The 23,311-nt window shown below is 48.8% G+C and overlaps 1 protein-coding gene across 1 annotated transcript in view; it reads right to left on the bottom strand.

Moving 5' to 3' along the window:
* Positions 1 to 23,311, bottom strand: part of PTGIS (prostaglandin I2 synthase) — a 49,669-nt gene that overhangs the window by 14,574 nt on the left and 11,784 nt on the right. The window contains exons 2-5 of the mRNA XM_027558297.1: positions 20,127 to 20,250; positions 18,084 to 18,262; positions 15,187 to 15,330; positions 9,435 to 9,586 (exon numbers count right to left, since the gene is read on the bottom strand). Coding sequence (XP_027414098.1) covers positions 9,435 to 9,586; positions 15,187 to 15,330; positions 18,084 to 18,262; positions 20,127 to 20,250 — 599 coding nt within the window. The remainder of the gene's footprint in view (positions 1 to 9,434; positions 9,587 to 15,186; positions 15,331 to 18,083; positions 18,263 to 20,126; positions 20,251 to 23,311) is intronic.

The raw sequence follows: 23,311 nt of genomic DNA, 5'->3' as shown, positions 1-23,311 counted from the left end.
AGAGCAGGGGAGGGAACAGGAAACAGGGATCCGTGTGCTTCCTTCCCGGGGCCTGATCCCAGAGGAAGGCCAGCCCATGTGTGTGTGGAGACCCCGAGGGCACAGCGTCAGCCAGGAGAAATGACCGAGCAGACCATCAAGAGGGGACAGAAGGGTCTGGACTTCAAACTCAACACCTGCAGGAAAGGGCAGGTGGAGTGCACAAGGGCGGAGGGCCAGGCAGGGCCCGATGGGAGGGTCCCAGGGCTGTACTCAGCTCCACCCCCCAGCCCCTTGGGCCTGACAGAGAAGGCACAGCCAGGGAGCCTGTGATTCCAGGAGAAGCTGAAACCCAAATGTTCACATGGAATCCTCTCATGTTTTAAAGTTAGCATCTCAGTAAGTCATTTTTAATCACCGTGTGGGTCACAAAAACTTCTCTGAGGGTCCGCTTTGGCACCCGGATCACCAATTCACAAACACCATTAAGTAAACGACTGCGTGTTTACATTCCGGAAAACTGTGCGGTGGCCCACACAGGCAGACCGTCGAAGGCATAAAGTCAGTGCTTGCTATTCATATATTTTGCTAATGCTACAAGACGATGCTGCATTGACACGTGCAAATATGAAATTTGTTCTTTTCTTTCCCCAAAATCACCCTTTGGAAAAGAAGGAGTCACTCGGATTGCTACAAAATTCCAAAGTACTAGCAACTCTCTCACTGACTTTTCTGAGCCATAAAGCAGTGTTTCGGGAAGACCCAGCTACCCAGTGGCTCTAAATCAGGCTTCATGTTACAGAATGTAAAACGGAGGCGAAGCTTATTTAAGCGCATTAATTAGGTTTTCACATAATACGTTCCATATGCTTTTCTTCCACCTCTAGACACTTTTTCAGGTGAAATACTCCTCAATTTAAAGCAATGTGGCCAACTGTTTGTCTGAAAAACAAATTTTCCTGTTATGTATATTTGCTACGTGTTATGTGTATTTTCGGGGCTTCCCTGGTGGCTTAGTGGTAAAGATGCCAAGGCAGGAGGCACGGGTTTTATCCCAGGTCCAGGAAGATCCCACAGGCCACGGAGCAACTAAGCCCGTGCAAGCTGCAACTACCGAGCCCATGCACCTAGAGCCTGTACTCTGAAGCAGGAAAAGCCGCCACAATGAGAAGCCCTTGTACCACAGCTAGACAGTACCTCCCCTTGCCGCAACTACAGAATAACCCTGTAGCAACGAAGACCTACAGCAGCTCGTAAAAAAAAAAAAAAAGAATCATAATAAAATAAATAAATAAAACAAAAGATCCAGGAAAAAGTCTTAAAAAAAATAAGCAAAAAAAAAAAAAACAACCAACAACTATATTGGCAATTTGGTAAAATCAGCTTAACATTTTTAGAGCCCTTAGAATAGTACAGGACACACAAAATCTTACACAAGATTTCATTATAGCTACTCTATTAGGAAAAAGCAGTGTCCACACCAGTGTGTTTACCATGCATTTGTGGGCAAAAGAGAAAAGAAAGAACAACATCATGTCCACTTGTATTCGCATGAAGGAACTCTGGAAGGATCCAGGAGAAACCAGTAACACCAGCCGACTGTGGGTGGGCGGGGTGGGGGGGACAGGCTGGAAGGACGGACGGGAGACGCCTCACTGTCACCATTCTATATTTTCAACGTTTAGTCACGTGAACCAAAATCTGGCACCAAGCCCAGCTCCGTAAAGAATTTCCAGCGAAAGAGCACAGATTCATGGATGGATAGATTCAAAAAGTTCATTCTATATTTCAATCAGATGATACGGGAGTGAAGAAAGAGGTCCTGGAAAACCGAGTTTGGTGACTCCACCTGCCAGCCTGCTGACGGAGATGACACAGGTACCCGAGATAGAGTCTGAATAAGCCACTTCCTGAAAGGCGAGGTGAGAAGAGAGCGACGTCTCTCAACGGTTAGTTTATACAACGTGTGAGCTTAACCACGGTTGCTCGACAACATCAATAAGGAGATGTTGTTTCATTTCCAGCCCTAATTATTTCCACGTTTAGGTTGACTAAAAAGACAAACCACACCAAACAAAAAACAAAAAGCCCTCCCTGCTGGGAAAACCAGGGCTTGCTGTATTTGGAGCTGAGTATAACTGGGGTGTACTGTATTTCACTCGTGTACTTGGAGAAGGGTCAAGACTAACTCTGTCCAGAAAGAAAGCCGCAAGTCACATATGCTGACTGAGCACATAAAATGTGGCCACTCAGAATCGGGATGTCCTGTGAGTCAAAAGTACCTACCAGTTTTCAAGTCTTGGCGACAGACACAAAATGTAAAATATGACAGTAATTTTATATTAATTACATGCTAAAATGCTAATAGTTTAGATATATTGAGATAAAGAAAAATATTATTAAAGTTGATTTTACCTCTTTCTTTTTTAAATTTAATTTTGTGTATTTATTTTATTTTTATGGGATTTTTTTCCCCCCGACTGCACCCTGTGGCATGTAGAATCTTGGTTTCCCAACCAGGGATTGAACCCGTGTCCCCTGCAGTGGAAGCTTGGAGTCTTAACCACTGGAATGCTGTGGAATTCCTATTTATCTTTTTTACAGCTTCCCTTGTAGCTCAGTCGGTAAAGAATCTGCCTGCAGTGCAGGAGACCCGGGTTTGATCCCAGGTTGGGAAGATCCCCTGGAGAAGGAAATGGCAACCGACTCCAGTATCCTTGCCTGGAAAGTCTCATGGACAAAGGAGCCTGGTGGGCTGCAGTCCATGGAGTCGCAAAGAGTTGGGCACGACGAGCAACTAACACTTACTATTCTTTTTTAAATGTGTCTACTAGAAAATGTAAAGTTACGTATGTGGCCGGCACCCTGTTTCTACAGGATGGCACTGTTTTAGCCATTGTTGTTCAGTCCCTCAGTCCTGTCCAACTGTTCGTGACCCCATGAACCGCAGCAGTACAACACTCAATTGATAACAACGGTTACCTTGGAGATAGATGTAGAGGGAGTGAGGTCAAAACAGTATATGCCTTCTCTGCAATATTTTATTTTTTCACAAGAGGCAGGGGAGCCCACTTAAGAGCCCAAGCTCTGGAGCAGAGTGCCTGACCTTGAATAAGGCACCTCGCCTCTGAACATCTCGGTCTCCTCACCTATAAATCAGGGTAAGAGTACTCACCACATAGGGTTGTACAGGGATTGAATGCATTCACATATAAAGCCTGAAGAGTGATGCCTGTCCCAGGCATAATAAAAATTAGCTATATTGTTAAACAAAGCTGAATGAATGTTAGTAAATTATTAGTCCAAGAGGAATGTATTATTTCCATAATTAAGAAATAATAAATGGTGAAATAAAGATCACCTAGCTTGCAGCCATATGACCCAGGTTGAGATCCCAGCTCTGCCCCTTCCTAGGAGGATAATCTTGGGTAAATCATTCTCTATTTCTGAGACTCAGTTCCCCATCTGAAAAACGGGGGCAATCTGGCTCAGAGGACTGAAAAAGATCACACACGGAACATACTCCGTACTGGAAGGGGTTTGGCAAATTGCACTGGCTATATCCCGCCATTCTTATAAGGTATTATTTATCAGCCCCCATGTAATGACTCAAGGCTGTGAATCAGAACCGCCAGGCTCATATGATCGGTAACTTGGTCGGAAGCAGGAGAAACAGGTTCAATCCCAGACTTCCCATGCTGTGTGGGCTTGGCTTGAGGCCCTGTCCATCTCTGAGCCTCAGTCGCATTTTTTTTCTCAAACATTTCTTTTTTTATTTGGCTGCACCAGGTCAGCTGCAGCACTCGGGATCTTCACTCTTCACTGAGGCACGCCAGATCCTTAGTTGAGGCATGTGAGCTCCTAGCTGTGTCCTGTGGGATCTACTTCCCTGACCAGGGCCCCCTGCATTGGGAGTTCAGAGTAGCCACCGGACCACCAGGGAAGTCCCTCAGTCTCCCCATGTAAAGCAAGAAGTCTAGGTTTGGAAACACCTCTGTCCCCTGGAGACCCAAGAGTACAGTTCAGCAAGGCCCCCAGTGGAGACATATTTTTAAAGTCTTATGTTTCACCTTTAAAATGCATTTGATTTTTGCATTAGACCCTGTGATTCTTTAATATAAGAATGCTTTCCCCTCCCCAAACAATATTCAAATAAAACAGCCAATAATCCAGTGAAATGATTATTCCAAAAAGAAGCAGTTTGCTTAGCTCAGGGCTCCATTTAACTCCCTACTGCCCCCCAACTCTCTCCTGTATGAGAAGCACCAAATTCAATTGTCTAAGGGTCCCCAAAAGCTCAATCTTCTTTTAAAATGTTTATATTTCTAAAACCAGAGGAATAATGCATGAGAATAGTAAACAACAACAACAATAATAATAATAAAAGAAAAACAAAGAAACTCTAAGACAGTGGTCCCCAAACTTTTTGGCACCAGGGATCAGTTCAATTTTCCAGGGAAAACAGTTTTCCACAGATAGCATGGCAATGAATATCTGTGGATCTGTAGACACATGGGAGCATCTCTGTGGGGTAACTCCAAGAAGCAGAAGTACAGGATCAAAGGTGTGTGTATTTTATGCTGATAGGTTCTACCAAATTGCTTTTCCAAAGTAGCTGCAGAGCTTCACATGCCCCATAGCAAGCTCTGGGGGCCCTTCTGCACCCCAGCCTCCAGGCCTAAGTAGAGAAACTGTCTCCCACATTGCCACCTGCTGCCCATACTGAGAAATGCAGCCTTCCCATACCCAGCCCAGAGCTGCTCCGGGGGTAAAAGGGAGGGTCCCTCTCTGCATCTACCCAGACTCCTCCCGGGCATCTGTACAGAAGAAACAGAAACAGAGAAACCACTCTTCCCCCGAGAAGCAATCAGTGCCGGCCGTGCTCCGTGCACTAGGTTTTGCAGCCAAACAGATGAAGCTTCTACCTTGCTGCTCTGCCACCTACCAGCCATGTGTCTATGAAAAAGACTTCACTTCTCTGAGCCTCAGTTTCTTTACCTGAAAAAAGAGTTTAATAACACCAACTTTCATCGGAAGGACTGATGCTGAAGCGCCAATACTTGGCCACCTGATGCAAAGAGCCGACTCATTGGAAAAGACCCTGATGCTGGGAAAGATTGAGGGCGGGAGGAGAAGGGGACGACAGAGGGTGAGATGGTTGGATGGCATCACCGACTCAATGGACGTGAGTTTGAGTAAACTCCAGGAGATGGTGAAGGACAGGGAAGCTTGGCATTCTACAGTCTGTGGGGTCGCAAAGACACAACTTAGCGACTGCACAACAATACCAACTTCTCAGCACTGATGTCAGGATTCGATAAGATAAAGAGCTGTCTCAAAAAAGACATTAAGAATCATGAACAAGCAACTCACAAAGAGGAAAAGCAAATGGCTGGTAACACTAAAAGATGTTTTTTCATCACAGGATGAAATGCCCATAAAGCCAGATGCTCTTTTTTGCCCATCAGATTAATAAGGATTTAAAGATACAATGGCACCCTACTCCAGTACTCTTGCCTGGAAAATCCCATGGATGGAGGAGCCTGGTAGGCTGCAGTCCATGGGGTTGCTAAGAGTCGGACACGACTGGGAGACTTCACTTTCACTTTTCACTTTCATGCATTGGAGGAGGAAATGGCAACCCACTCCAGTGTTCTTGCCTGGAGAATCCCAGGGACGGTGGGGCCTGGTGGGCTGCCGTCTATGGGGTCGCACAGAGTCGGGCACGACTGAAGCAACTTAGCAGCATCATAACTGCACGCTCACAAGGTTGTGGGAAAATGCAAATTAAAATGACCAATTACTTACTTCTGCCCATTAGACTGGCAAACCACTGGAAAGACTGATAAATCTGGTGAGGAATGAGCAGACGCCTTCCCTTTGGGTAGGCGTATGAATTGCTCCATGGCTTTGTAAAAGATACAGCAACAGCTAATAAAAATTTTAATGTGTATGCCCTTTAACCTGGCAAATCCACTTGCAGGAAACTGTTAGAGAAAAATAAAATCACCAGATTGTAGAAGAGATAACAAGTACAATGAAGTGCTATGACAGACACACACACACAAAGGAAACAATTATTAATATCCACTGGAGTGGGGTGGCCTCTACACAGTGACCTGAAAGAGCCAGAAGGATGTCTGGATTTTTTATGCTGATTTTCACATCCTTCTGCTTTGCTATGCACTGTGTGTATATATATATAGTATGCTTGAGTTAGTTTTATAGATTTTCTGGGCTTTTCAGGGTATAGTATCAGATCACTTGCAAATAGGGATAGTTTTATTTCTTCTTTACTCATTATTATATCGGTAATTGATTTCCCTTATCTAATTGCATTGGCTAATGCCTCTAGAAGATGTTTGAATTAACAAGGGAGATTGTGCAGCTATATTGTTAGGTTAGAAAATTAAGTTGTAGATAATACATATAATCCATTTTTGTAAATACACACAGTGACACTTTAGATATATATATTTGTCTCCATTTTTAAAATAGAGTATCCCTACAAAACACTGTAGGGATGTATCAGCATGTTAACACTGGTTTCCATAGGAAGATGGGTTTGGAAGAGTATTATTACTTTTTCCTGTCTACCTCTATCATAAGAATGTGTTTCTTTTTAAAAACATATTTATTATGTGGCCGTGTCAGGTCTTCACTGCGGCATACGGGATGTTCGATTTTTGTTGTGGCAGGAGGGCCATTTACTTGCAGCACGTGAACTCTTAGCTGAGGCACGTGGGACCTAGTTCCCTGACCAGGGATCAAACCCAGTCCCCTTGCATTGGGAGCACAGAGTCTCAGCCACTAGACCCACCAGGGAAGTTCCTAGGTTTCTTTCTTTTTTATATACATATAATTGAAAATTTTTACTGATTTTATTTTTGTTATATTGTTATTTTTGCCTTCACTGAGGCTTCGTTGCTTCGCACGGGTGCTCTCTAGCTGCGACGAGTGCTGTTTTTGTTGTGGTGCTCGGGCTTCTCACTGCAGGGGCTTCTCTTGCTGCGGGGCACAGGCTCTAGTGAGCGGGCTTCAGCAGCTGCAGCTCAGGGGCTCAGCGGGTCATGTGCTGTTGTAAGCACTGAATGGCACAATATTTAAGCTGGTATCTGGTGCAAAGAAACTGCTCAACAAAGACTGTTTTTTTCTTATTACCTCAGCCAATCCTAACAGCCACCTTCTAGGAAGATCCTACTGTTCTCTCCATTTTACAGATGGGATCACTGAGGCACGGAGAAAAGACATAAGAGCCAGTAAACACCTCAAGCCACCTGAGCCCAGAGTCTGTCTTACAACTGCCCTCAACTGCCCCTCCAGAGAGAAGACTCAGCAAAAAGAAGTTAAGTAACTTGCCCTAAATCACCAGCAAGGAAGAAGCAAAGTATTGATTCAAATCCAGGTCTTGCTGCAAGTTTCTGAGACCAGGACACAGTGTTTCTCCACCTTCCCATGGCTGAGTTGTCAGAAACTTGTCAAAAATGCATGTCCCAGTCTTCCTGAAGAGAGTGAAAGTGTTAGTTGTCCAGTCCTGTCTGACTCTTTGCGGCCCCATGGACTGTAGCCCGTCAGGCTCCTCTGCCCATGGAATTCTCCAGGCAAGAATATTGGAGTGGGTTGCCATGCCCTTCTCCTAGGGATCTTCCCGACCCAGGGATCGAACCTGGGTCTCCTGCATTGCTTTGCCTACAAAGGTCCATCTAGTCAAAGCTATGGTTTTTCCAGTGGTCCTGTATGGATGTGAGAGCTGGACCATAAGGAAGGCTGAGCACTGAAGAACTGATGCTTTTGAACTGTGGTGTTGGAGAAGACTCTTGAGAGTCCCTTGGACTGCAAGGAGATCCAACCAGCCAATCCTACAGGAAATCAGTCCTGAATATTCACTGGAAGGACTGATGCTGAAACTGAAGCTCCAATACTTTGGCCACCTGATGCTGACATATTAGAAAAGATCCTGATGCTGGGCAAGATTGAAGGCAGGAGGAGAAGGGGATGACAGAGGATGAGATGGTTGGGTGGCATCACCAACTTGATTGACATGAGTTTGAGCAAGTTCCGGGAGATGGTGAAGCAAAGGGAAGCCTGGCACGCTGCAGTCCATGGGATCACAAAGAGTCAGACACGGCTGAGTGACTAAACAACTCCTACATTGCTGGCAAATTCTTTACCCTCTGAGCCACCAGGGAAGCTCATTCAAATCGAAAGGACTGGGATGGTGCTTGGAGATTTATTAACAAAGGCCCGAGAGGACTCTTCTCCCTGGGGAAGCCTGAGACACAGTGGCTGGGGGAGACTGAACCCCAGGGGTTCCTATGGGCCTGGTGCCCTGAATCCAGCAGGAAGCTTTCTACCAATATTGATCCCCCTCTGTAGCCATGAAAACGAAGGCGGTGGGTTTTTGTAAACCCATGTGGGAAGTTCTAGATGTGGAGCTCAGTGAAAACTCTGTAGCAGAACAATTGCTCCAGAGCGCTACACTGATGTTACAAAAGCACAGGGCTAAACAGGGCTAAACATGAAGGCATCTGCGCTCAGGAAGGCACGCACAAGAGCGTGCACAGCCGCCTGAGACACAGCCACACCTGGAAGCCGCCCAGGCGCCCCGCAACCGGGAACGTTCAACAAAGTGTGATCATCACTCCAATGAAATACTGCAGAGCAACGAACAAGAAACCATAGACACATACAACAATCTCCATGAATCTTACAGATGTAAAGTTGAGTGAAAAAAGTCAGACATCCAAGTGCACATATTCTATGATTCTTTTTCTAGGAAGTTCAAGAACAGGTAAAACTAGCCGAGGTGGAAGAAATCCATAGAGTGGCTAACTCTAGGGGGTGGATATTGACCGGGAAAGGGCATGGAAAGTTCAGATTTATCTCTCAGCTGTGCATTTAGGACTGTGTGCTTTCTTGTATATACAGTATACCTCAATTAAAAAAAAAAAAAAAGAATTCTGTGTGTGTGTTTAGAGAAAAGTCTCCACGCTCGTAATAAAGGTCCCCTCTGCGGAGGGGAAGGCAAGTGGCGGACCTGGATGAGGAGAAGGTGGAGAACTCTCATTAGTCCCTCTTAGTTATTCTGTTGGGCTTGAATTTCTTATAACCAGCATAAAGGACTTGTAAGAATTTCTAAAGAAAAAAAGAAAAGAATTTTTAAAGCAAATTAAATCTTAAACCTGGAAAGGAAGGACACAGACACAAAAGGTCCCCAAGCCCCATGCCAGATGTGCTGCATCAGAATTTCCAACAGGAGCCCCAGCTCTGGTCCAGGCCCTGCCTCCCCACCAGCGTGCTCTTACACACCCCCCCAGGACAGGGACCTCACTACCTCAAAGGCATTAGAATGTTTTCCTTCTCGTGTCATCTATGATCCTTCGGCTTGAGGGTGGACTTCCTCTCTGGGCCCCTCTGCCAGCCCCACAGCTCACCGAAGACCCCACGGTGCTTACCCGCTGACAGGGAGCCACGTGCCAGCTTGGGGAGCAGCAGGTCAAGCTGGCGGAAGGTGTGGAAGACGTCGGCTGAGTGGACACGGTCCTGGGCCTGGCTCTCCTGGGTGTGTGGCGGTGCCTCAACGCCGTACTGGGTCAGGTAGCCGGCTCTGGGGGCGGCAAGCAGAGGGTCAGCAGGCCGTCTCTGAATGGTCCCAGCTGAGCTCTCAGGGCGGCCTACGAGCTCTTCTTCATTTGTACCCCTGGGGAGCACCAGATTTTCCTACCCTGTGTCAGGGACGGTTCTGGGCCAGAGAGTCAGCAGAGAAGCAAACACACAAAACACTCAAGACAGACAGAGGAGGGGAGGTGTCGTGGGCCAGCCGGGGCTCAGAGGGAAGGGCAAGTGGGAGAGGGAGGGGAGGAGCGCTCCTTCCGTCAAGCTGCAGGATGGGCAGAGGGAGGGGTCCAGGGCACAGGGAAGAGCCAACCTCTGCCGCAGGAAGGAGCGCAGATGTGCTGTTGGAAGCGGGTAAGCAGAGCAGGTGGAAGGGCGAGATGGGGGCCCTGGGTCAGGAAAAGAGGTTCCTGACCCTGGAGAGGAAGTCAGGGCAGGCTCCTCGGAGGAGGCAGGATCTGAGCTGGAGCCTGCAGCATAAGCAGCGGACAGGGGCTCTGGCAGAGGGCACAGCCCGGGCAGAGGGGCTCTGGCAGAGGGCACAGCCCGGGCAGAGGGGCTCTGGCAGAGGGCACAGCCCGGGCAGAGGGGCTCTGGCAGAGGGCACAGCCCGGGCAGAGGGGCTCTGGCAGAGGGCACAGCCTGGGCAGAGGGGCTCTGGCAGAGGGCACAGCCCGGGCAGAGGCCTGGGGCCAAGGGGGCGGCCACGGCTGGGTCCAAGGACTGCCAGGTGTTGGGCTGGAGTGGCCTGGGAGTCGCCAGGGCCCGTCACACAGGGCTGGCCGTCAACGCGGGAAGGCTGGCCCTGACCTCAAGGGCAACCGAGGGGCGTCTGAACAGGAGAGGGCCAGGGCCTGGTGGGGGAGTACGGAGAGAGGATGAGACACAAGAGCAAGTGTAAGCCCTCGTGTGTGTGGTGTGTGCACACACACACCATACACACAACACACACACATTCATACTGCCCTCAGGAGTGCTCCCAGAGAAAATGTCTCCACCACCCAGGTTTTCCCTTTCAAAGCTCCAGGAGCCCAGCCCCACCGGCCTCAGTCCTGGGAGGGAAACCACAGATTTTCACCTTTTCCACGTGGTGAGAGGGAACAGGACTTCTGAGAGAGACACCGAGAGGCCCTGACCAGCCTCCCGAAGCTCCTCCTAAGTCTCTGGATCGCCCAGGACAGGGATTCTCCCAAGGAGAGAATGGAAGCAGGGATGGGGCGGAGGGCTGAGAGACGCCTGTCTAGTCCCCACTTAACCCCTCATTTACACAGTGCAAGTGTGCAATAAGTCTTCAATGAACGTTCTATCAATGGATGGGTGGATGGATGGGACGAAGTGGGGGAGGACGGGTGGATGGGTGGGTGGGTGGGTGGGTGGATGAGTGGATGGATGGGACGAAGGGGGGGAGGACGGGTGGATGGGTGGGTGGGTGGGTGGATGGGTGGATGGATGGATGGGTGGGTAGATGGATGGGAAGAAGGGAGGGAGAGTGGGTGGAGGATGGATGGAAGGGTGGGTGGATGGATGGGAAAGAGGGAGGGAGACTCGGTGGATGGGAGGATGGATGGGTGGATGGGAGGATGGGTGGATGGGTGGATGGGAGGATGGGTGGATGGATGGATAGCTAGAACACAATCCCAAAAACACTAATCTTAGAAGACAATACAGGGCCACCATGATTCTGAGCTCAGTTATCCAAGCTGTTCTCCTACCTTTTCCCTGCATCCCACTCCCCTCCCCTCCTCCCGTCTTGGCCTCCACGCCCCCTAGAGATGGCAAGTTCAAGACCCGCCCATCCCACTGGACTGGGAGGAAGCAACCCTTCCTTCAGAACGGCTGGAACGAGCTCCCTCCAGAGTGTACCTCCGGCCCCCACTGATGCTGCTGCATCAGCCCGGAAGGAATTCCCTCCTCCTCCTCCAAACGTGTAAGCCCTGGGTCCTCATCTCCAGACAAACGCCCTCAGTACCCCCTTACGGCAGAAGCTGTAAAGGTGCAGCCCACAGCCTGGATTCAGTCCAGAAACGTGTTTGGTTTGGTTAATCGTGTTTTCCTAAAAACAAACTGAATGCATGTTTAAACATGGGGGGAAATTCACACAAAATCTTGGATGGCATCACCGATTCAATGGACATGAGTTTGAGTCAACCCCGGGAGTCGGTGATGGACAGGGAGGCCTGGCGTGCTGCAGTCCATGGGGTCGCAAAGAGTCGGACACGACTGAGCGACTGAACTGAACCGAACACAAAACCCGGATTTGCCCCTCTGTCTCGTCTTGAGAGAGGGGAGAGTCCGGCTACTGGCAGCCTGCAGTCCTGCCTGGCAGCCCCGGGCAGGAGGGGAGTCACTGCCACCCCTCTCAGACGGGAACGAGCGGGCAGAGTCACACGGCCCTCCCCCGGCCCTGAGGCCTCCATGACACCCAGTTAAACACCTGTCACCATTTGTCACCCTACTTGTACTGGTGTTTTTTTTTGGTTTTTTTTTTGCCTTAAAGCAGAAAACTAGTTCCTTAGATAAAATTTCTACCAAAACTAGGCAATGAAAAAAAAAAAAACCAGAAAAAAAAGAAAACCAGGAAGAACCACGAGATTTCACACTGTGCACGTGACACCCTTTCTAAGGCTCCTTCACTTTGAAATAAAACCTAACAGCTGAAGACAGGCAGGAAGTGATTACATGACTTGTAAATGCATGTTTGACCCATAGGTGGCGCTAGGGGCAAGGCAGAAAAAGCTGGAATAAGGCTGGGAATAAGAGGTCTGTGTGCTCACTCCCTCGCTCATGTCCGACTATTTGCCAGCCCCTGGACTGTAGCCCCCCAGGCTCCTCAGGCCATGGGATTTTTCAGGCAGGAATTCTGGAGAGGGTTACCAATTCCTCCTCCAGGGAATCTTCCCGACCCAGGGATCAAATCCACGTCTCCTGCGTTGGCAGGTGGACTCTTTATCACTGAGCCACCTGGGAAACCCCAGGGACATCACAGTAAATGAGGGGTCGGGAAAGGCCTCCCTGAGGAGGTGACCCTTGAGACAAGACTTGAATGAAGGGAGGTGGGAGCCGTGCAGATGTGTAGAGAACAGCATTCTTGGGCAAGGGAACGGAAACTGCAAAGGCCTTGAGGCGGGAGCGTGCCTGGCCTGTTCAGCAAGGAGGCTGGTGAGGTGACCCCAGAGGAATCAAAGTCAGAACTCTGGATGGGACTGAGGGGGGCTGGGGCACACACAGGACGGGCGGGATCCCAAGAGCTGGGCTCCGTGAGGACGCGCCTCCCCATCAGCACACCTGTCGTCCAGCTCACCCACTGCCTCTGTATTTCAGGGGCTGCAGATGGCGACAAAAAGGCCGGAAGCTGCTGCCAAGCCGGGAATCAGGAGCTGCAGCCAGGGCTCAGGCCTTGAAGACACAGGAATCCACTTACACCTGCCCCCAGCGCTGAGCCTGCTCTTACCATGGACCTAAACAAAAGACTCTTGAGAGTCCCTTGGACTGCAAGGAGATCCAACCAGTCCATCGTAAAGGAGATCAGTCCTGGGTGTTCATTGGAAGGACTGATGTTGAAGCTGAAACTCCAATACTTTGGCCACCTGATGCGAAGAGCTGACTCATTGGAAAAGACCCTGATGCTGGGAAAGATTGAGGGCAGGAGGAGAAGGGGACGACAGAGGATGAGATGGTTGGATGGCATCACTGACTCAATGGACATGGGTTTGGGTAGACTCCAGCAGTTGGTGATGGACAGGGAGGCCTGGCGTGCTGCGATTCATGGGGTCACAAAGAGTCGGACACGACTGAGCGACTGAACTGAACTGAACTGAACTGAAATAGACCCAGCTGCCACCATGTGTCCCCTACCTCCCCCAGAGCCTCAGCTTCTCCTCTGACTTCTCTGCCCTCACAAGCATACAGGATGGCAGGAACTAGGAGATCTGGGGGCTCCCCACTGTGATCTTGCTTTGGGGGGCCTCTCTGGACCTCAGTCTCCCCACCATACGATGATAGGGTGGACCACACCAGCATCACCCAGACCAGTCATAGCCCTTGAAGGTATCTGTGCCAGTCCAGGGTGAAATGAGAAAAAATGAACCCAGCAAGGGTCATGCTTGAGGGTGTAGGCTTTGCAGCCAGCCCCCCCAGGGTCCCAACTGTGAGACTCTGGGCAAATGACCTAGGCTTTCCAGGCCTTAGTTTTCTCATCCATCAAATGGGGTTTCTGAGGCATCTGCTTCATAGAGCTATTATGCAGATTAAATTATTAGCACCCACTGATCCTACATGTACACATGTGTCATAAACGTCCCAGGGTACTCATATGTGTCAGCAAATGCCTGTCCTTTATTCTGAAACTGTGTTGCTGTTATTTTTTCGAGTGGTTGAAATGTCTTGCTTTTATGAGGTGCTGGTCATTAATGGTGCCACCAAAAATCAATGTACTGTCCTTACTGAATCTCTTTTCCTCACTACCTGTGGCCATGTTCCTCTATCCACTGGGCCATCAAGTCCTTCAGCAGGTCCCATCAACCTCATCCCCCCGAGTGAAGTGAAAGTGAAAGTCGCTCAGTCGTGTCCGACTCTTTGTGACCCTATACAGTCCTTGGAATTCTCCAGTCCAGGATTCCGGAGTGGGTAGCCTTTCTCTTCTCCAGGGGATCTTCCCAACCCAGGGATTGAACCAGGGTCTCCCACATTGCAGGTGGATTCTTTACCAGCTGAGCCACAGGGGAAGCCTAAGAATACTGGAGTGGGTAGCCTATCCCTTCTCCAGCGGATCTTCTCAAACCAGGAATTGAACCAGGGTCTCCTGCATTGCAGGCAGGTCCTTTACCAACTGAGCTACCAGGGAAGCCCAAAGCTGTCCCAGTTCTCCCCATGGCCTGGTCCAGAGCACTATCCTGTCTACATGGGCAGCTACAGCAGCCTTCTAACAGGTCCCCCGGCCTCTCTCGTGTTGTGACCCACCCGAGCTATGATCCAGTCTCCATCCAGCAGACAAAGAGAGCTTTTAAAGCTCTAAGTCCAGGACTTCACCGGTGGTCCAGTGGTTAAGAGCCCGCCTTCCAGTGCAGGGGACACGGGTTTGCTCCCTGGTTGGGGAACTGAGATCTGACGTGCCATGGGGCTACTGAGCCGGCACATCACAATGACGATCCCACCTGCACAGCCAAGACCAACACAGCCAGAGAAATAGACAAATATTCAAAAAACCAGTTCTACATCCAATAGTGTCACATCCCCTGCTTACACCCCAACGTCACTCATCTTACTTAGAATAAATTCCATAGCTTTGAGGTTCTGTGAGACCTGGTTTCTGCCAACTTCATCCTCGTTGCCCTGCCCCATCTCCTCAGCTCATTAGGCTCCAGTCACATTGGCCATCTTTGCCAAGCATCTGGGTGACCAGCAAGGCCCCTTTCCTGGCCTGTGTCTCCTTTACGGCCCATAGGCTGAGGACCAGGCGACCACTCAGAGTCCCAGGTACAGAAGGGCATCTTGCAGCCTTGGCTTTGGAGCATCCCAAACTGCTTCTGCACCCATAAAGTCCTCTTGGTGCCCTTGGCCACTCTTCACGGCGGTCCAGAGTGCGGGGCTCACCTGAGCAGGAAGCCGTAGGAGAACTCGAGGAGCCCCATTTCGTGCCAGCCACTGCCCGCTTCCACGGTGTCACCCAGCAGGACAGTGCGGAGGTTGGTATACATGGCATCCGTGAGCGCCTGCAGCTCTTTGTGGAGGAGAGTCCTGGGGCAAGGAGCAAAGGAGTGAGAGTGCAGCTTCCAAAAATATACATATATGCACACAAGCACCTCCTTCCCCAGACCTCAGAGTCCCGGGGCTCCCGCTCCTCTTTGGAAACAGAATGATATTATTATTTCTATCACTGCCAACAATGGCAACAGTTATTATTTATTGTGCCAAACACAATGATCTCACTTCATCTTTTGACCACACCAGGGATAGCAGTTCCTATTATGATACCCATTTTACAGATGGAGAGACTGAGGGACAGAGAAGACAGTAACTTGCCCAAGGTCACCCAGACAGTAAGTGATAGAGCTGAGACTGAAACCCTGATCTGCCCAACTCCAGAGTCTGAATGCTTAACCATGATAGTCGTCCTTGCTTAGATAAGGAACCCATAGACTTACAGAAGAGATATAACTAAGAAACCAACCATTTCTCCTTGAGGTTCAAAGTTAGGGAGATCTGTTTGGATAAAGTGTCCCCAACCAAGGACTGCTGATAAGTCATGACTCTGAGTGAAGGCTACATGCAGAGTAAGGGAATATGGCTGGTGATCTGGTCTTATTATTTATGTACCTAGGATTCTGCGGAGAGGACCAGTTCTGGGAGAACGTGTGGCTGAAGCTAGAAGCCTCTCTGTCCTGAGCCTCCACAACATTCAACATTGAGCCATGACTGAGCATATGATTAGAAGCTGGGAAAGATGAGGTCTTCTGTCTAAGTTTAAGGCCCCTCTACAGTTTGCAAGAACCTAAACCTCAAAGGGTACCACTGCGTCTAGTGAAGAGTCCACGGGGTGGTGCAGAGCCAACGTTCAACAGCGCCACCTGGTGGCAACAACAAGAACAGTACTAGTGTCGCAATCAGGCGCTCCAGCTCTCTGTCGCCCCCTGCTGTTTGGAAATACGATAGATCCCTTTAGATAGCGCAAGCCCCTGGTTTTTTTGAGAATTCAAGATGGGAAGACTTCCAGGGAGGTTTTGTGAACTTCCAGATAATAAAAGCTTTTGGATGTTTCATTACTGGAAAAACAATAGACATGACCCACGTGAGACAATATGTTAAAGGGCTTAACACAGTGCTCGGTACCTGGGAGCTGCTGGCTCAGTGATCAACACTGATACCTCGACTCCAAGCGGGAGTCCTCAGTGGGGACTGTGGTCATCAACAGAGGCAGCAGCCATGCCCAGAGGACCTCATGCCAGCTTGCAAGAAAAGCCCAGAAGCTCCTGGGAACAGACGCTGGAGGAAACTGGGATCTTCCCTGGGTCAGGGGATAGCATGCCGTGAACTAACTGTGGACTCTTGTTGCTAATGGGACCATTGGAATAGCGGGATCCAGGACACTCAGGCTCAGGAATACTCCTAAAATCTGCTCCACAAAGCCAAGGTCAGACAGAGTACTGCCTCTCATCAATATTCACCTTACAATGCTGGCCTCTCCTCAGCTTTAGCAGTCCTGCAAAACCCAGACCCCTAGATGCTTTTCCTGACTCCAGGAGGTGACTCTGTCTAAAGATGACCGCCAGGCCGCATGCACTCTTTAGGCGCAGATGCAGTCTTTTCTCCTCAGTATCTTGTGGGGAGGAGAATGGGCTGTGGACACAGCAGACCTGGGTTCAAATCCCAGCTCTGCCACTTGCTAGTAGCTGACCTTGGGTATGTCCTGTCACTTCTCTGACCCTCAGTTTTCTCATCTGTAAAATATGGATAAAAAAATACCTACCTCTAAGGCTGTTGCACAGATATGAACACGTGCCTATCAAAGGGAAGCCACCAGACTTCCCTGGTGGCTCAGAGGGCAAAGTGTCTGCCTATAATGTGGGAGACCTGGGTTCGATCTCTGGGTTGGGAAGATCCCCTGGAGAAGGAAATGTCAACCCACTCCAGTACTCTTGCCTGGAAAATCCCATGGACGGAGGAACCTGGTAGGCTACAGTCCACGGGGTCACAAAGAGTCGGACACGACTGAGCGACTTCACTTTCATTTTCAAAGGGAAGTTGGTGTCATTCTGTGCTTGTGAATCTAAGACAATGACTAGCATGTGACTGAAGACAGTAGATGTGCTCACAGGTCCTTTTGTCGTTGTGAACATCCTTTATGTTTCGGGACCTGCTGTGTGACCTCAGGCAAGTCGCTTCTCTTCTCTGAGCCCTGGTGTCCTCATCTATAAAATGGGGCCATAAGTTACCCTTCAGAATTGCTAGGAAGACTCATGAGATCATATGATGCCCAGCACAGAGTATGGACTCAAAAACATTAATCACCCTACTACTTCCATTTGACGGATGCAGAAACAGAGGCTCAGAGAGGGTGGGTGACTTGCCCAAAGTCACAAAGATAAGCAGTGGGAAAGCTGGGATTTGAATCCAGGTCTGGCTGACACCAACCCCAGTCTTCTACTAAAAATCAGCCCTGCCTCTTGAAAAGGAAAGAATTCTTCTTCAATTCCCTGCGTTTTGTTTTTTGCTTTGTTTTTGTTTTCTCAAAACAAAACATCTTTTTTTTTTTTTTTTTTGGTCACACCACAAGGCATGTGGGATCTTCCCCAACCAGGGATTGAACCCATGTCCCCTGCATTCCGGCAAGGAGTCTTAACCACTGGACCACCAGGGAAGTCCAAAATGAAAAGTCTTTACTGGACACCTGTTGTGGAGACCGGTTCAGCCCATGCAGGACTTGAACCACACAGGTAGAAGCTGACTGACCACCCAGGCCCACCCATCGGGTGCCATCTGCAGCCACTCACGGTTTCATCTTGGACTTTTCATCACCGGGGTTATAATGCGGAAGCTGCACGTCGAAAATCCTCTCCATGAGGAAGACGGCGTAGGCGTGGAAGTCCAGCCTGCTGCGGGGCTCCCACACCACCGCGTCGTAGGAGTGGGGATCCAGGAGGACCGTGACGTGCCTGCCGCCCACCAGCACCTGGGGAGCGGGCGGGGATGGAGCGAGGAGCACAGCCGTGCGCAACATCGGTTCTCAGGGGCCGAGGGTTTCCCTGTGCCAGGCACTGGCCCCACCAAGTATGTTACAGACAAGGTCCCTTCATCTACCCCTCATGACCACGCTGGGAGGCAGGGACTATCATTTACCCACTTAAAGCTGACATGTGAGGCTTAGAGAGGGCACAAATTGTGCCCAAGATGACACAGCTGAGAAGTGGCAGAGCTGGGACTGGGATTCAGCACTTTTTTGCACTAAAGTTTATGCTCTTAACTACCTCACGTGTAAGCATCTGCCTTGGTTGTCTTGGTTGTTGTATTTCCAGCAGCCAGGAGACAGTCTGTCCACAGAAGGCAGCAGATGGACCTGTGTGCATCACAGGTGGATGGACTGGATGGATGGATGGAAGGATGGATGGATGGATGTTGGTAGATAAATGCTGGTGGATACATTATAGGTTCATGTGGGTGAATGTATGGATGGATGAATGGGCTAATGAATGGAAGGACAGAAGGAGTGATGGACGGATGGATGAACTGGGTAGATGAATACATGGATGGATGGAGGGATTAAAGAATGTTGGTGGATAAATGGTAGTGGGTCCATTACAGGTATGTGTGTGTGTGTGTGTGGATGGATGGAAGGAAGGAAGGATATTGTTGGGTAAATGCTAGTGGATGTGAAAGGACTATCTACTTCTTCGGGAGGCTGAACTCTGTATATAACACACTACTCAAGATGGGAAGGAAACTGGAGAACTGTGATCCTGTAGTCAACAAAGGTAAGGGTATTTCCCCTCAGATGTCGGTGGAGGGTGTCACAACTGTAACGACCCATTGTCTTGGCCCTGTTTTCAAAATGTGGTCCATGCGTCATGTTAATCAAACTCTTATAAAAGGCAGGCCCAATACCCAAGAAAAAAATGCTTCTGGATGGATAGTTAGATGGGTGGATAAGTGGAAGGACAGATCACTGAATATACACTGGATGGAAAGATGGATGGATGGGTGGCTACAAGTTGGTTGCAAACGAAATGTATAAATGAATGTTGGGTACATGGATGGCAGGGTGCTAAGTGGACATTGGGTCAACAGACTGAAAGGAAAATGTTGGATAGATGAAAGTTAGAAGGATACATGGAAGTGGATGGATCAGCTGACTGTCAGGATACTGAAGTGGTGGATGGAGACAGACATAAATATATGTGTACAAAGTGGACAGACACTGGATGTTGAGAGGATGGATAACCGAATGCTGGGTGGCGGTGGCGGATGAATGGCCACATGGGCAGGTAAGTAGGAGAATGGAAGCTGCTCGAAACTGAATCTGTGGATGAAGGGTGGAGGGATGCTGGGTCCATGAGTGGAAGAACACCAGATAAATCTGAGTAGACAGATGGAGGATTGGATGACAAATAAATGAACAGACAGATAATGGATAGATATTTAGAAAGGTGGATAGAGGTTTGATGGAAATGGAATATACAAATGAATACTAGATAGATACTAAGATGGAAGAAGGCTGCTTAGATACTGGGCAGAGACACAAAGGATAAGATGCTGGATGGGTGGATATGTGATAGAAGTTGAATGAATGGATAGAGGTCAGTTAGATGAATGTACATGCATTTGATAGATCTTAAATGCACAGTGGGGTGTTGGGAAGATGCTGGAGGGGTAATGAAGAGATGTGTGTTAGGTGAGTGTTGGAGTACAGTTGGATAGGCATACAGAAGGTTGGCTGGCCCACTGGACAGTTAGCCTATGGATGGATATTGAAGAAATCAGTAAACAGCAGGTATGCCTGGTCCAGTTGCTCATCCCCTTCCTTCCCAAGAGGCACTTACAGTAAAGATGTCCCCATGCTTCTCCTTCATCCTAGTGAGGAAGCCGGCAGCATCTTTTCCAAACTCCAAGGCGTGACCCAGCCAGGGGATACTGCCCAGGTCCAGGGGAGGCTCGCCAGGTCGCCTGCAGAAGTCACGGCACTTGTCACCATTGGAAAAAGCCCAGAAGAAGATAAAGAGTGCGAGGCAGAGACCTTGGGAAGCCTGGCGTGCCGCAGTCCATGGGGTCACAAAGAGTGGACGTGATCTAGTGGCTGAACAAGAACAAGGCCTCCCTGAGGAGACAGTTAATCAAAGACTTGAAGGCAGAGAGGGAGGGAGCCACACGGAGGGCTAAAAGGAGACTCCCAGGCAGACAGAGCAAGTGCAAAGGCCCTGAGGTTGGACCACGCCTGGTGTGTTCGAAGAACGGTGAGGGGGCCAGTGTGGCTGGATTGGCAGCAGCAAGAAATAGCGGAAGCTGAGCCAGGGTGGTAACAGAGGCCAGACCAAATGCGGTCTTGGAGGCAACGCTTGGGTCTTTAGCTTTTTCTCTGAGGTGGGAGCAGAGGAGGGATAGGATTTGCTCAGGTTTTTACAAGGCTCCTTTTACTGCTGAGTAGGGAACTGACCACAGGGGGCTGGGAGTAGAAGCTGGGGAACCATTTGATGTTGCAACGTATCAGGGCGTCCAATCAAGGTGGTCACCTCCCTGCAGGTGTATAAGGATACAGAGCTCTCCGTGTGAGCCAGCAAGGACCAGGGTCCTGGTCATCTCACACTTCCTGTCATGTCCACCAAGAGAGGATGAGGTTGGAGAGCATGGCAATGAGCAAAATGAATAACCCGATTTAAAAATACACAGAGGAATCTGCATAGACACTTCTCCAAGGAAGATACACAAATGGTCAGTAAGCACATGAAAAAAACGCCCTACATCATGAATCACTGGGGAAATGCAAATCAAAACAACATGTAGCACCACTTCAAGTCCACTAAGAGGCCGTCGTTATAAAACAGAAAAAGGGAAATAAGGGCTGGCAAGAATGTGGAGAAATGGAATCCTCATGTATTTCTGGTGCGAATGTACAATGGTGCAGCTGCTCCAGAAACTAAACTGGCAGTTTCTTGAAAGGAAGAGTGACTATGCGACCCAGCAACAATCCAAATAATCGAACACACATGTGCACACGTCAGTCAGTGCAGTTCAGGTGCTCAGTCGTGTCCGACTCTTTGCGACCCCATGAATCGCAGCACGCCAGGCCTCCCTGTCCCTCACCAACTCCCGGAGTTCACTCAGACGCATGTCCATCGAGTCAGTGATGCCATCCAGCCATCTCATCCTCTGTCGTCCCCTTCTCCTCCTGCCCCCAATCCCTCCCAGCATCAGAGTCTTTTCCAGTGAGTCAACTCTTCGCATGAGGTGGCCAAAGTACTGGAGTTTCAGCTTTAGCATCATTCCCTCCAAAGAAATCCCAGGGCTGATCTCCTTTAGAATGGACTGGTTGGATCTCCTTGCAGTCCAAGGGACTCTCAAGAGTCTTCTCCAACACCACAGTTCAAAAGCATCAATTCTTCAGCGCTCAGCTTTCTTCACAGTCCAACTCTCACATCCATACATGACCACTGGAAAAACCACAGCCTTGACTAGATGGACCTTTGTTGGCAAAGTAATGTCTCTGCCTTTCAATATGCTATCTAGGTTGGTCATAACTTTTCTTCCAAGGAGCAAGCATCTTTTAATTTCATGGCTGCAGTCACCATCTGCAGTGATTTTGGAGCCCCAAAATATAAAGTCAGCCACTGTTTCCACTGTTTCCCTATCTATTTCCCATGAAGTGACGGGACCGGATGCCATGATCTTCGTTTTCTGAATGTTGAGCTTTAAGCCTTTTTCACTCTCCTCTTTCACTTTCATCAAGAGGCTTTTGAGTTCCTCTTCACTTTCTGCCATAAGGGTGGTGTCATCTGCATATCTGCGGTTATTGATATTTCTCCCGGCAATCTTGATTTCAGCTTGTGTTTCTTCCAGTCCAGCGTTTCTCATGATGTACTCTGCATAGAAGTTAAATAAGCAGGGTGACAATATACAGCTTTGATGTACTCCTTTTCCTATTTGGAACCAGTCTGTTGTTCCATGTCCAGTTCTAACTGTTGCTTCCTGACCTGCATATAGGTTTCTCAAGAGGCACGTCAGGTGGTCTGGTATTCCCATCTCTTTCAGAATTTTCCACAGTTTATTGTAATCCACACAGTCAAAGGCTTTGGCATAGTCAATAAAGCAGAAATAGATGTTTTTCTGGAACTTTCTTGCTTTTTCGATGATCCAGCAGATGGATGTTGGCAATTTGATCTCTGGTTCCTCTGCCTTTTCTAAAACCAGCTTGAACATCTGGAAGTTCACGATTCATGTATTGCTGAAGCCTGGCTTGGAGAATTTTGAGCATTACTTTACTAGCGTGTGAGATGAGTGCAACTGTGCGGTAGTTTGCACATTCTTTGGCATTGCCTTTCTTTGGGATTGGAATGAACACTGACCTTTTCCAGTCCTGTGCCCACTGCTGAGTTTTCCACATTTGCTGGCATATTGAGTGCAGCACTTTCACAGCATCATCTTTCAGGATTTGGAATAGCTCAACTGGAATTCCATCACCTCCACTAGCTTTGTTCGTAGTGATGCTTTCTAAGGCCCACTTGACTTCACATTCCAGGATGTCTGGCTCTAGGTGAGTGTCATACCATCGTGATTATCTTGGTCGTGAAGATCTTTTTGTACAGTTCTTCTGTGTATTCTTGCCACCTCTTCTTAATATCTTCTGCCTCTGTTAGATCCATACCATTTCTGTCCTTTATCGAGCCCATCTTTGCATGAAATGTTCCCTTGGTATCTCTAATTTTCTTGAAGAGATCTCTAGTCTTTCCCATTCTGTTGTTTTCCTCTATTTCTTTGCATTGATCGCTAAAGAAGGCTTTCTTATTTCTTCTTGCTATTCTTTGGAACTCTGCATTCAGATGTTTATATCTTTCCTTTTCTCCTTTGCTTTTTGCTTCTCTTCTTTCACAGCTATTTGTAAGGCCTCCCCAGACAGCCATTTTGCTTTTTTGCATTTCTTTTCCATGGGGATGGTCTTGATCCCTGTCTCCTGTACAATGTCACAAACCTCATTCCATAGCTCATCAGGCACACTATCTATCAGATCTAGTCC

This window comes from Bos indicus x Bos taurus, chromosome 13 (assembly GCF_003369695.1).
Source record: "Bos indicus x Bos taurus breed Angus x Brahman F1 hybrid chromosome 13, Bos_hybrid_MaternalHap_v2.0, whole genome shotgun sequence".
Classification (NCBI taxonomy): Eukaryota; Metazoa; Chordata; class Mammalia; order Artiodactyla; family Bovidae; genus Bos; species Bos indicus x Bos taurus.
This window is presented reverse-complemented; position numbering and strand designations above follow the sequence as displayed.